Here is a 14,305-nt window from a genome sequence, read left to right as displayed (position 1 = left end):
GGGGCGGGGCGTTTCTGCGGCAACGGCTGCGTCACGGCGCCACGCAGGCGTCCGGCGCCGCGCGCGCGAGAGAGGCCTTCCCGCCCTCCGCGGCGGCGGGAACGAGCGTCGCCCTCGGCGCCATCCCGCCATCCCGGCCTGAGGGACACCCACACCCCCCCCAGCTCCGCGGGGCTCGGGACACGCTTGGGGAGGAGGAGGGCTGGCAAAGGAGGGGACTGTCAGGGTGAGGGCGGCTCGGGGTGCGGCTCCGCCAACACACCGCGGTTGGATGAGCCCTTGAAGATCCGCTCGTCGAACCGTTAACCTCTCCCTGACCCTTCTCGACTCCACCGGCTCCCGCAGCGGGTCGGGATTTACAGCGTTTTCTTTTTCAGTACTGCTGAGCAGCAGGCCCCCCGAACTGACGGTAAGCTTAGTTATTTATCAGAAGACAGTTGCAAAAAAGCCCTTTTATGGGACCCGTACTCAATAAAAAAAAAAACAAAAAACCCCCAAAAAACAGCTGAAAACACTAGTTCTACTACTTGGTCACTGGAATCGCAGATCAAGGGTTGTCTTTATTAGATGGGCAAAATGGAGCGCCATACATTTACCATCACCAAGCTCAAGCATGGATAACCCAAAACGTGCAGCTTGCCTCTTGCCACGCTGCAATCCTTCTGTAGCATTCCCAGGTAAGGCTAGGGTTGTTCATCTTCCATTATTTGATACCCTTTCACTATAACTCACCTTGATCTCTTAACCCGCTGTCTATACTTAAAGAGAACAACAAAGAGATCGAAATTTTCTCAGTGAGAGATCCATTAAAATCTGGCTGTTAGCTCCCAGCCTAGAGATGAAAGAGTCAAGGAAACGACGTGCAGCCAAGCAATTTGGCAGATGACACCATGTATAGCATTCATGCTTACATAGTCTCATTAGGAACCAAGCAATACCTTTATTTTCAGCCTCAAAAAGAAAACTAATGATTAACTTAATACCACATTTATTTTTAGATAGTACTGCAAGAACACACATCACCTTACAAACACAGAAAAGATGACACAGGCCGGGCGCAAGGGGCTTACAATTCTACTTTGACAAACAATACAAAAAAAAATGTTGTGAACAGGACCCCCTAATGCTGTCAGATTAAGTGGGGGCTTTCTGAAAAAGGGGATTTTTTTTCCCCAGAGTAAAAAGCAAGTGACAGGGTCAGGCACAAGGAAGTGACAAGCAGCAGCAGGAACGATGACAACGTGGAGCATAGGACACTTGATAAAAACACTGCGCAGAGACAGGCTGGGCAGCACTGGGAGAGAAACAAGGACTTGGAGGGTTTATAATTAACATGTAATAATGCATCTACATAACACATCATTGTTTCAGAGCTATTCCAAAGATAACAATGTGAAATACAAGTCAGACATAGCTTTAATTAGAAAAAAAAAATAAAACAAAAAAAAACAACAAAAAACCCAACACACAGTCCCTTCTCATCAGGAATCCTACTGTAATACGAGTTTCCATTATAATTTCATCCTTTTTACCCTGCAGTATTTGCTTTATATTTTGTGGCATATTTTCCAAGTTCATCAGCCTGTCAAGAAAGAAATCTCCTACTTTAAAACATTTCAGTGATTTACTGACTTAGTTAAAATCTCATTCTCCTACAATTTTCCACTGTAGGCATAGCATGAAGAGGCCAGGCTTTGTTGTGGGAGTTGAACATTTTGATCACTGTAGCAGCATTGCAGTTAAGTTGGAGTCTCAGCAAGATTTGCTTTTTTTTTTTTTTTTTGCAGGCATCCGTGTCCAGTTTCATCTCAAGGATCCAGATACTCTGTGACAGTAACTGAATAAAGTTGTAAGTGTCCTATTAAGCAAAACAGCACAGATTTTCTCTGCTACTTGATAGCATCATTGCATTGGAGCTATAAAGATTGTATTGATGAGGCTTAGGGACTAACAGATCAGTAAAAAGAAAGAAGCTGTCATCCTTCCCTTGCCCACTCTTCTAATTTTTTAATATTTTTTTTAAAAAATATGGATGCATATTAAATGCATGCAAGTCAGTAGAGGCCAGGAGCAGTATTTCCAGAAGGTGCAAGCACCTCCACACAGCAACATCCTTGACTGAGGGCTCCTACAAACAGCAAGTACTCACAGATGAGGTTTCTGCTTCACGACATTCAGCTGGGGATGCCTCTGTGGAGGAGATGAGGTCTCTCTCATGACCAGCCTCCTTGTACTTCTCATATGGATGAGGGTAAGGGGGTACAACAGGCATAAAAGACACCCCTACAAATTCTAGCATTAAGAATTACAAAAGTAAGTTAAACACAATGACCTGTATTTGAGCTATACAGGTAAATGCATTATTGATTTAAATCGATGTGACTCTCTTTGGTCTTTGGTAGCCCGTTGATTTTTTCCACAAGGTGGCTCATGCACACAGAAGAGCACATGAGGAATCTTCTTGGTCCTGCATTCTTTGGCTAGAAAGCAGCAATGCTGTTTTCCCGCTCCAAACATAAGTAATCCACGCTTACATCTCCAAAGGATCAAAGAACGAGGCAAACAGCCCATGAACAATCACGCCTAACAGGACCATCCCAAGTGTCTGTTTTTGCACAGTGCAAGACAACATTTAGAAGAGGCTGAAGCCTGAACACCCTGTCCTCCCAGGGGCTCACCCCTGCAGGAGGTGCGGTATTTAAGCAGTTATGCCACAATCAGTAGAGTATTTGCACATCTTGCACACAGATAAGAGGGTTTTTTTGCTAGATAAATTTGAGACTCCTTTTGAAATTAATTTGGTTTACAATTGTCAGAGTAAATTAAACCCCACAACATCAGAGCAGTGTTTCGCCTAGTCCAGCATGTATTTTCTCCCATCGTTGACCAATTTTTAAGAGACAGAACATGTAGAACAGTAATCTTTCGTTGGCATAACTTTCTTATTTACAGCAACTTAAAATCTCCCTGAGTTAGTGGATGCATCAGACCATTGTTTAACCAGCCCCTTTTTGAAAAGTTATACTTATGTTCCCCACTAGGTTCTGCAGCAGTGAATTCTAGTTTGACTTGGCACTGCACGAGAAAGCACTCCCGTTTGTCTGTTCAACTCCGAACAACTAAAACTCCCTTGTGCACCCCCTAGTCCTGGTGCCTGCAAGCCAAAGGCACGCTTTATTCTCCGTCTGCAGAGCTTTAAACTGTGAATCGAAGGCATGAGCTCTATTCCCCACAGCTGACCAGCAGCTTCTAAACACCATGGCACATCAGCGGAGACACCGACCACATATATTCACCATTTTATCAGATGAAACTGGGTTAGAGGATATTCCTAATAAAGGGCAGGAACAGGGAACTGCAGTAGGAAGGCAGATGGCAGGAATGAAAGGGCGTTCTTTAATTTAGCTGCATGTACTGCAAAGGCAGCATCACCTCCACTGTGACTTCAGGAAAATCTGCCACTCTGTATTCCACCACTTTGCAAAGCCATTTATATCAGGAATTTGAGTGACACAAGAGTGGAAGCTATCACATGCAGTATTCTGAAACTGAGGTGGAAGCAATGCTGAGTTAGCACACTGACACCTTCCAACAGCTGTCTCTATTTTAAGACACTGAGCCTGAGGACTGTGGCTCAGACACTCACCTGTCTGAGCTCTTACTAAAAAAAGATAGTTAATCTGTCATTGTCATGTCACAAATATCTCAGAGCAAGAGTAGGAATCTTCTTAAAATATTTAGAAGTATAGTAATACGAAATGCAGAAACCTGCAGAAAGCCCTCTGGAAATCTAGGCAAGCTGTACTACTGCTGGTGGGTCTCTGAACATGTACTTGAGAAAATGCCAGGTGAACACAAAAATTAATCTAAACTGCCTCCTTAATTATTGCTCAACGCAAAAGAAAGAAAAGCTGGGAAGGTCATAAAATCATCACCAAAGCTAGAGGCCAACAAAAGAGAAAAACTTCTAGAAGAATAAAGTGTTGACAGCAGGCGATAAAGCTGTCTTGGGACAAACACATTTAATAAAGGCAACACATTAAAAAAAAAAAAATCCACGATGTGTAAAATACTCAAGTGGCAAGTCATTTCCAAACGAGTGTCTGAAGACTAGAAGGTACCGTGGAGCGGAGTGGCACCCGAACTGCCCGCCGGAGGCGGTGACTCGAGATGGCGCTGCTGTCCCGCAGAGCTGCCCGGGGCTGGCGGCCACCAGCCAGGGACCCGCCGGCTGCCAGCCCCTCCTGCCCCGGCTCCGCGAAACAGGTCACCGAGCTGGCTCTTCTGGGAAGGTGAAGACCTGGCAGGGCTGGGCGTCTGCACGCTTCAAACCATCAGCAAAGGAACCGACGCCCAGTTTCCAGGTAATTTCTCAAATGAAGGTCTGTGTGCACTGTTGTTTCTAATCCCCAGTTTAGAGCTAACAGGGCAGCGATTGACTCTTGCACTTTTCCGACCAGACATAAAGAAGTTGAATGACTCAGCCCCTGCCAGGCTTTGCAGTAATGCAGGAGCTGACAGTTCAGAGAGCACCACCACTACCATCTTCATAACTGATTTATTTCTGCCCCCAACCCTCCTGCAGCCACTAGCTCAGCCCAGCCCAGCGCGCGTACGTTCATCCTCAACACTGCACAGGTCCTGCTCCCAGCAGGTCCACGCAGTGCAGTGATTTAGTCACAAGGCTACAGAGGCTGAGCTACTGACCTCAACAAGGTTAAGGGCTGAAAAGTCAACTTTAAACGACTTAGGAAAACCTCTATAAAAATAAGCAGGTTAAGAATTCCCTTTGTATTCCCTCCATGGTGAACAAGCCTGGGGCACCTTTATACACATCTATTGCTCTGTAAGTCAGTGTCACCATACAATCACCACATACTCTGTCCAGACAGAGCATCAATGTTGCAGAAGGCTCTTAGTACAGCCAAACCGGCAGCTTTTTGGTCAGTCACAGTAACCTGGTGTTCAGCAGCTTGGGGGCTATTATCAGGACAATGTAAATAAGCTATGGCTAGAGGAAGAATTACATCACCACATCACCCTGCCATATGTCCACAGGATCCAGTTACCAGACACAAAGGAGTGTTCTGCACAATTCTTTTCAACAGAAAGTCAGTTCACGACATGTGAACACCAAGGTATTTGGAGCCACAGAACTCAGCTTTAAGAAGGTTCTCCACTTTACACACTGCTGCTCCCTTCCCGGAGTCATGTTGGAGGGAAGAGGCAGCAAAAGGCAACAAGTCTCAAAGCACTTCATCGGTAAACAAGATCCAATTCCTATCTTAAAGGTTCCAGGACTGCAGACAGTTTAAAAACACGTACAGGTGGTTTGCAGGCCAGGAAGAGGAGGAATTCCGGGCCTTTGAAGGCTTGGTCTAGGACCAAGCAGTCCGTTAGACTCTTCATTTCGGTGTGGAAGGCAGATCCACTGCTGTCTGTGTTGTTTGCAATAATAAAAGGTTTGGGAGCTGTCAGTGCTAGCAGCCAACATCTAGCAATACACTGAAGCTGCGCTCATACACATAGGAGTAAAATCCCCTTCCCTGCCGCAGAAACAGTCTGGGGTATGTCTGGATAGACATTAAAACCACTGGGTCCAGCTACCTATCAAGCAGAAAGACCATTATGAAGCCTCAGGGAGGGAGGGAGGAGAGTGCAGCTCACATCCGAGACAATGTCAGCCAAGGTCAGGGGAAGAGGGGGAGAAAGCAGACTTCAGTGTGCTACATTTACAAACTCAAATTATGGTCTTTCTTCCCTCTTCCCCCATCCCTTTATTCCTTCTCTCCCCAGTTTCCTATGCAGAGACTGCCACTGGAGAGTGTGATCAGGGGATAATTTAAGACACAGTATCTGCGTGGCTTTTATAAAAAGGAAAACTGTCCTGTGTTCTGGAGTAAGGAGTGGGAAGTCTCCTCCTGCCACGTATCTGAGGAAAGCTCAGTCATGATGTCCAGCCCTCACTCCAGTGATGAGCAAAGACTGGCAGAGCCAGGAGAGAAAAAGCCTGGCTTTACACCACAGGTAGAACCCACGGATGTGGTAGGAACCTGTACAGGGGAGGCTGTACTTGAGAAGCACCAGTTTAAACAAAGGCTTCCTCATTGGGAGTGCCATTGATTTTGAAGAAAAGTTTGGCATCATCCATCTTCTGTTTCTTTTCTCTCTCTAGCCTGCGTCGGTAGCAGACCAGGTAGATTGGAAGGCAAAAACCCAGTAAGCTCACACCAAGCAAGCCAACATTCACCTGGAGGAAGAAAGACAAAACAAAAATCAGGCAGGCCAAGAAGATAACAACCCAGTCACGCATGCTGAAGCGTCAGAACCCAGCCCACGTCACTCAGCTGTGGGCAAACCAGGAGACGCCCTGCTCAGTGTATTGGCAACAACCACCACTGTATTTATATTTACACTCCTGTGCCCAGAGCACCACATGTATAAGCTGAATGCTGCAAGGTTGTCACTCTGGATCATGGCTGCGGGAGTCTTGTTCCACAGAACAGGCAGGGCTGTTCTAAGTTACAATTCTTTTACACCAAGTTTGCTGACTGTAAAGCAACAGGCTGCTGGGGTGGGCACATGTAGCCCAGAGTCCAGGACTGTCCCCAGGACCACCCATGCCATGATTTTATTGAGCTGCCCAGACAGACTCTCACTAAGACACCACATTAGGCTAACCCTCAATAGCTAGTGTCCAGAAAGCCAAGTGGCATCAGCAACCCAAAATTTACAGGTAGTTGGAGCCAACAGCTCTCGAGGAAGCAGTATTTCTACTGCATTTTGAGGTCCACACAGACTGACTCACTTGCACCTGACAGATTTTGACTCGCCACAGAAACTTAGTAGAAAGCACTCCTGCAGCCATCTCCATTCCTCCTTTTCCATACACCAGTACAAGGGCTAATGGTTTTCCTTCCCAGAGAATGGGAAAGGGTCTCCTGGACAGCACCAAGGTAACAGCAGACTAAGGGGCATGTAAAACGCCAGCTGGTTTTAACCTTGGTCCATGCACAGGAGTCAAAATGAGCTAAAATCATCTTATCCACCAAGCTTTCATGTTAAGTTTGAGAACTTGCCCAGAGAGGGTCTCCTTCCAAAGGTCCCGTCAATGCCATAAAAAGAGGCTGCTGCAGAAGGGCGAAAAGGGCACTGATCAATGACTGCAACCCTGTCAAGCTGCCAAACTGAGTAGAGGGGTATCTGTCAACAGAGAAAGCAACAGCATTATTATGTGTCACCTTGACTGTTCACGTCACCCAGATCAGATTACATTCCCAGTCAACTAACAACAGAACACAGTCCCAAGACAGGCACACTATGAAGAACTTCTCTCTCCTGGACTTATGCACAACTACCTCTTTTTATAGAGTATTTAGTTATACCCAATGGTGTGTGCAGTGCTCTCTAGAGCAGAATGCAGCTGGTGACAAGGCTGGAGTCTTCCTCTCCAGACTATCCTCATATCCAGACTATCCCAAACTGAAGAATTATCAGATCCAGGTCTTGTTTTGCAGCTGTACCATAGGCAGATGGAAGTGCTTATACAACTACTGTCCCTACTGCAAAGGGAGAAGTGTTGGTATTTACAAGTTAAAAGCAGGGCCTCTTTATCCAGGTGACAACATTTGCAGCTGAGCAATCATTTTCATCTGGTCATAACAATTTGCTCCCTTTAGAAGTGAGTGAAACCTGCACAACAGGTTAGTATGTGTTTTCCTTTTTAGAGGACAAGTCTGATCCTATGTCAAACTAAACAATACTGTTGATTGGAAAGTGCTGAATATCAGATACTACTAGTGGAAAAAATAAGTTTCAGGAACAGTCTAACATCTCTCTTACCCTGACTGAGCTGTGTTTAAAAAGGGTCAGGTTAAACTAAGCTTGGAAAGAAACTAGGAGATCAAAACTTTCAAATATTCAAAGAAGTCAACATTCAAAGCAAAAATACCTCAACTCCAGGAAGTTCCAGGAGTTGCAATGGTTAAACAGCATTAGTTCACAAGCAAGCTGATATCTACAGCAACAGGCATATCCCTTGCCTAAGACAAAAATCTTTTGCTTCAAGCTGCCAGGGAACCAAAAGTTTATGCATTTTTGAAGTGGAGTCTTAGATGGATTTTCTAGTCTGGATTCCCCAGACACTGGGATCAAAACCTCTGACAGGAGTCTGTAGGGTTGTGGAGATACTCAAAACCCAACTGGATGGAGTCCCAGGCACCCTGCTCTATCTGACCCTGCTTGAGCATGAGGGTTGGACTAGATGGTCTCAAGAGGTCCCTTCCCACCTCAGTGATTGCGTGATTCTCTGAAAGATAACAGCTTCCTTCTGCTCCTCTGCCCAACAGGCTCAGGACAGAGGGGCAGATCTGTTTTCAAAACCAAAAGCGTTGCTTAATAAGGAAGAGCATTCAGATTCAGCTATTGATAATTTTGCTAAGCTGGAAACAGGATGGATGATCTGTCCTGGGAAAGGGAGTAGGCATCATGAATGGTATCTTGAGCAACGCTTTAGCAATGTAATTTCAGAACAGACCAGTAGCAATGTATTCAATTATGTTAATGTTTTACCTGGACACATACACATAGCTACTCATTACAAGACAAAAAAAGCCTTGAGTTCTTACTATATAACCTTAGTGTCAATAGCTTAGTCTCAGCTGAGGCCCATTCATAGCTGTGCCTCTCACTGCAGCAGCTACGCCAAATGGGTGAGCTGCTTCTAAACAAGGGAAGTATCAGCTAGGACTTCAGTCCAGCTCCTGTTGTATCCAGCGGTGACCACAGAAACAAGTTGCATCATCTTTCCCTTCTGATCATGAAGGCTTCACTTCCTGATCTCCCTCTCACCGGGACAGCTTATCATCCCAAGCCAGTTTATTTGTCCAGCCATGTATTATATGTAAGCAGAGACTTACACAGCTGCATAGAGGCCTCCCACAGCTGAGTGGATGAATCCTCTCACAATTGTGTGCAAAATGAAGGAAAGAATCTGGAAAGAGAAGCAGAAAATGGTCACATCCTAGTTACCACCTAGGTATTCCAGACCCCAACATACAACCATTCCTAAAGCTGTTTTCCTTTCCAGTACACAGCTAGGCTTGAGGAACCCAGAACCAAAACCTGAAAGATCAGCACAAAGGAAGAAATTTGTACTCGTCTCTAAAAGCACTGCTTTCCCTTACTCTGCAACGGCTAACACGTAGTGACGCCTGAGGTTAACCACACGCAAGACCCATCTCATCTGCAGATGGAACTGCTGCAAGGACGTGTCCCCAGAAACCTGTGGCCAGGGTCACAATACTTTTTTTACTGCACTTGAGGCCAATTTAGTTAATTTTCCACAAGTTATTGCGGACAATACGCAAGCACGAGCAAACTCTCTATGTTTGTTTATGTCATCAAGGCATGTTTAAGTATAGCATAAAATCACTAAACTCCTCTGCCAAAAACAGGTGGTGCCACAAAATAAATATTTTAACAGGTTTACAGTCCCACAGGTACCACTGGGCATAGCATCTGATGGAGAAATAACCTCCTGTATATATCAGTGTCATGCTTCTTACAGCAAATTTTCTGAACCTCAGCAGTTTAAAGAGCCCAGGTTAAACGCACAGGCACTGGTGAGAGGATCTTGGTAGAAAGCACTTGTCGTTACAGAGCTCAGCTGCAGAAACTTCTAAGTGTGAATAAATTGTAGATCAACTCTGATATTTTAACTGTAGCTGTTTCTTTAGGTTCAAGAGATGTAAGCTGCCTGGTATTGTTTCATATCTAAGACTGGGCTTCCCAAAGCAGTACAGGAGTCTCCCAGCAATGCCAGAAATCCCCCCTGCCACGAGCTGGTTCTGCTGGCCTGCAGGGCCTCTCGGCACTGTCCTGCCTGCCATTTTGCCAGGACCCACACTGCCAGCCCCTCCAGCACCCCCACCCATTTCACATATTCACCTGCAACGGTAGATTAGGAATAAGACAGGTGATTCCAAATCCGACCAGCAGGACATTGGTGAATGCAAAGGCATTGGTGGCATTGGTGATTTTCTGGATCTGACGATCACGCTTTTTCTTTTTCTTGTCACTTCTGGAAGGATAGCAAAACCTATGTTACAACAAGCACTTTCAGCAGCTACTGGAACTTACAGCAAGATTCTCCACATATCACATCAAATCTGTCTAAACCAGTTTGGCTAGAGGTCTGCCCAATGAGGTGGTGGGGTCTCCATCAGTGAAAGCTGAGGAACATCTGGGCAATTATTTCAGTGCTGTTACTCTTACTGTTAGGCTAGAAGGGCAGTCTGAGCCTCCTCTACTACAACTTAAATTTTCTCTTCTTGACTGATCTTAGCGGACATGGAAGATAGTTTGGTCCTTTCCTCTGCAATTATCAAGGTCTTCCTTCAGGCTTTCTTTTCTATACTGAAGAACCAATATTCTTTTCAGTCTTTCATCACAAAACACTTTAGGCAGAGCAGGAGGCCTGCTACATGGCTGCATGTCCCGTGTGGCGCACACTACGCACCGCTCAGCGTTGCTCTCCTCATTCTCTTCTGAGCCATCATCGCATTCTTTCAGCCGCCAGTCCATGATGTACCCGATCACAGGTGCTGTCAGCAAGCACAGCAGTTGCAATACCCCAAAAATGGAAGTGTAGAGAGCCACTGCAGGGGAAAAAAATAAAAATAAAAATTTAAAGAGTTTTAAGTCCGAGTGATACTGTAGCAGTGACAGAAAAAATAATGAGAGAAAAGAAGCTGTTCCTCCCCACCAAGAGCCCAGAGGCTAGGTATCACAAGATAACAAGGACACCAAAGCCCTGCTTCATCAATTTAGCCTCCCAGAGATGACATCAGAGGGGACATACTGGGCACACTTGCTTCAACCATTCTGATCCTGCACTAGTATTCTCCAAGCAGCATCAGCCCAACTGCAGGTAAGGTGCCAGAAATGGGACCCAGCAACTGCTTACTGTCAGTGAGGTTTATTCTGGCTACCACCAACAGGGAAAGTTCTTACAAGTAACAGCCAGCCCTGACTTAGTCATCTCTTTTCCTGCCTTGTTGGGAGCTGCAGCTACATCTTCTCCAGCTGGGAAGCTCCAGCAAGGACAAGCCAAGCTGAGAAGGTGAGCACTAACATATTTTGTGCTGAATAGACAGGTGTGGGAGGCAGGGGGAGTGAAGATGAACAGCAAAAAGCACAGCATTTGAGGGCAATTATTAAAAACTCAAACTGATGAAAACTCCCCATGTGTTAAAGATGGGAGAAGTGTCTACGTGGCTTGCTAAAGGAAAGCTGATGCTAGAAAAAAAACCTGTCCCCTCCCTTTACTGAACGGTTCCTCTACCCTGCAATACTTTTTCCACTTCCTCTCTGCAGCCCATGTGATGGATTTGAAGGCATCACACAGAAGGGCAAGTCATGGTGTAGCACAGCCCTGAAAGAAGGATGTAATTCTGAAACTGCCCGTTTCAGCAGAGCGCTTACAAGTTACAGCACTGTAAGCAAAACAACCAAAGAGAATTTTAGTTCATCCCTCACAACACATTTCTAGAGATCTAGCCAAAGCAGTACAGCCAGGATTTATACCAAAATCAACTTGGTAATGGAGAGAAGTTTCCAATAAGCCCTTCTCCCATACAGTTGTAGCAAACCCCAGCAGGGCTGCCTTGCTATGCCCAGCAGGCACCTGATGATACTTTCCTGGCTCCAGTCGCTGGCAGGAGAACCAAGAGAAACTTCCAACTCCAACCTCACATTCATGCCCCCATTACCTCCGCAAAGGCAAGCCCCGAAGTGGCTCCACATCCCATCTCATTATAGCAACTGCTGTAGCCAAGAGAGACAGGTGGCATCACCCTCTACAAACACTCCTGGAGCTGATTTGCTGTTGTCTGGTTATTTTTTAATAGAGGGTAAGAAGCAAGCCACGCTGTCATGTTTTGCCTCTTCATGCTATTCTGAACACTTAATCTTGGGCTCTAAACACCAAGAGCAGAAGCCAACTTGAAGCAGGGAATGAAATTTACAGGGTCAGCAAAAGAAGGACAGACAGTAGCTGCTACAAAACAGGGCCTTGTCAATTTATCTATCATCTTAAAAAACTTTCCTGAGGAGGGAAAAAGAAAAAAAAAACAAAAACAAAAACAGAGAACAGTACCTAGAAAGTACCAGCAGAAGTAGAAGCCTGGATAGAGCAAACAAAGGGTACATACATGGGCACAACCCTTTAAATCCATGGTTCTACATGTCTTCCCTCAAAACTATCCTGAGCAAACCCCTCATCCAGCTGAGTCTTCCAGCCCACTCAGATTCTACCCAAGGTCTCCAAGTATTACCAGATTTGAAAACAAGACAATTTATGAAAGATGCAGCCAAATTTCAAGTTCCAGACACAAGAGGCCTACTCTCTCCTGACTTCCTACAACACAATGATATAGCCATTTACAGAGCTACTGCACTCCCTAGCTTCTCCCCCAACTTTTGGGGGGTTTGCAGAAGATAAGTAGCCACAGGCTGACTGCTTTTTCCACCTCCAGATTTCATGACAGGTCTAAGTCACTGTAATCTGCACAGGAAACGACTTTCAAGAACACATTGCCTCACTGCAACTTAAGGCCTTCACTACCTATTTGAACAATTTTCCCTACATCCTTCGCTCCTGTTCTAGTCCCAGGAATATTTAAATTTTCTTTGACCATAACACTTGCAGAATTGACTCAACTCTCTTCTTCCCTTGCTGAATGCTCCCTCCACCTGCAACTGCTCTCAGGAGCTCTCTAAAACAAACCACTTTCAAGTAAATAACTGCAAGAAGAACGAGGAGTCCAAGGGAGCAGAGTCCCATCCTCTCGTGATCTGCACAGATTACATTTCTAGAGAGCCACACACTTCTTGGAACGACTCTTGCAGCCTGACACTGCTGCAACTAGACAATACCACTGTTTTGCTGATGCCATGGAAACACCAAGACAGTGACTGCACTGAGAGTCCAAGCTACATTCAGGGGGAGGAGGGGGAAAATGGGAAGGAATTTTAAAGGTGGCACAGAAAAAAATGCAATGCACCCAACAGGCAAAATCCTTTATTTAACATGGATCTAAACAGAAGTGGCAGCATATTATAGTTAATATTAATTCTAAAATACCAAGGAGGGGAGGAGAGGAAAGTGAAAGATAACTAGAGTAAGCCAGGGTAAAAAGAAAGAAAAAAAAAACACAATGTGAAAGAGTTACAAGGTAAGCAGAAAACTAAGCTGTGTTGGGAAAGGTAGGCAGTGTGAAGTTTGTCCTGTTTACTGTTTAACGTCTGAATTGGCTCTTGAGCCAGGAGATAAAGAGCTGAATGCTGCGGGCTGTCAAAGGCTCGAGAAACAAAGCAATTCAAGGAATGCCAGGGCACTAGGAGTTTCCCGAGTTCCCTTCCCTCCCCCAGAGCTCACTCCTGTTTTCAGAGGAGTGCCTCTTGATTTATCAGCTTCATGCAATCCAGATTTAACAAGTTCAAACTGGATCTTACTACAAAAAAAAAAAAAAAAAAAAAAAAGCCAAGTCTTGTTTTGCAATCCTGGGTATTTTCAACAACAGTAAACTAATGTACGCTTTCCTGTTTGCTCCATGTACTGAATCAGAGCTATAAATACGAGTCCAGCGCAGCGAGCGCCCCTGAGCCTCCCCAGCACACACCAAGCTGCACGAAACAGCTATGACTTCACTTCTCCCACCCCCGGTTGCCGGGCTGAGACACCTAGTCCAACCACCAGTCATGAGTCAGCTGCTCTGTACTTTGTGCTTGCTTAGGATAATCAAAGAAAATACCTGATGAAATAGGTTTTCCAATTTAAAAAAAAAAAAACAACAAACAAACAAACACAGTCCATCCTGAGAAGCTACTTTCAACAATCCATTTGGGGAAATAACATGGAATAGTATTTAACAGACACTGGGCTAAAATTAGCTTGACATTCAAGTGTCTACCTCATTGCCCCTTTGTCCTGGGCTAGTTCCAGCCCTCTGCCAGACCCTACCAGCAGCTGTCAGCTGCACTCTGACACTACTAATTGCCATACATGGTGTATCTGCTGAGTAATCAGGCTGCAAGGACCAGGTCTGGGTCAGGTCCCAGTTCCAAGGAAGCCGATAAATGTCTTCAGGTTACCCTACCTTGATCTTCATCTCCAGACAGAAACTCAAGGATGGTATTCATGGCTCCCATGTAGAAGATGAGCCGCAGCTGAGTGACGCACATGGTGATAAGGCTGAGCAACAAGATAGGACTGAAGACACTCTTCATAAAGGAAGGAGAAGCT

At 45.4% G+C, this 14,305-nt stretch overlaps 1 protein-coding gene across 2 annotated transcripts in view; it reads right to left on the bottom strand.

Moving 5' to 3' along the window:
* Positions 1-917: 917 nt before the first annotated feature.
* SLC43A2 (solute carrier family 43 member 2) overlaps positions 918-14,305 on the bottom strand; it is a 32,800-nt gene continuing 19,412 nt past the window's right edge. Inside the window, exons 9-14 of one of the 2 annotated variants that reach the window (XM_026861538.1) lie at positions 14,160-14,303; positions 10,520-10,658; positions 9,949-10,081; positions 8,919-8,992; positions 7,080-7,203; positions 918-6,250 (exon numbers count right to left, since the gene is read on the bottom strand). In XM_026861538.1, the coding sequence (XP_026717339.1) occupies positions 6,089-6,250; positions 7,080-7,203; positions 8,919-8,992; positions 9,949-10,081; positions 10,520-10,658; positions 14,160-14,303 (776 nt within the window). In that variant the 3' untranslated portion in view covers positions 918-6,088. Of the gene's footprint in view, positions 6,251-7,079; positions 7,204-8,850; positions 8,993-9,948; positions 10,082-10,519; positions 10,659-14,159; positions 14,304-14,305 lie in introns of those variants that run through there. The other variant, XR_003399732.1, reaches the window with a different exon arrangement.

This window comes from Athene cunicularia (assembly GCF_003259725.1).
Source record: "Athene cunicularia isolate RWA chromosome 19 unlocalized genomic scaffold, athCun1 chr19_part1, whole genome shotgun sequence".
NCBI lineage: Eukaryota > Metazoa > Chordata > Aves > Strigiformes > Strigidae > Athene > Athene cunicularia.
The sequence above is the reverse complement of the archived record's forward strand: the minus strand, read 5'-3'. Positions and strand labels throughout refer to the sequence as shown.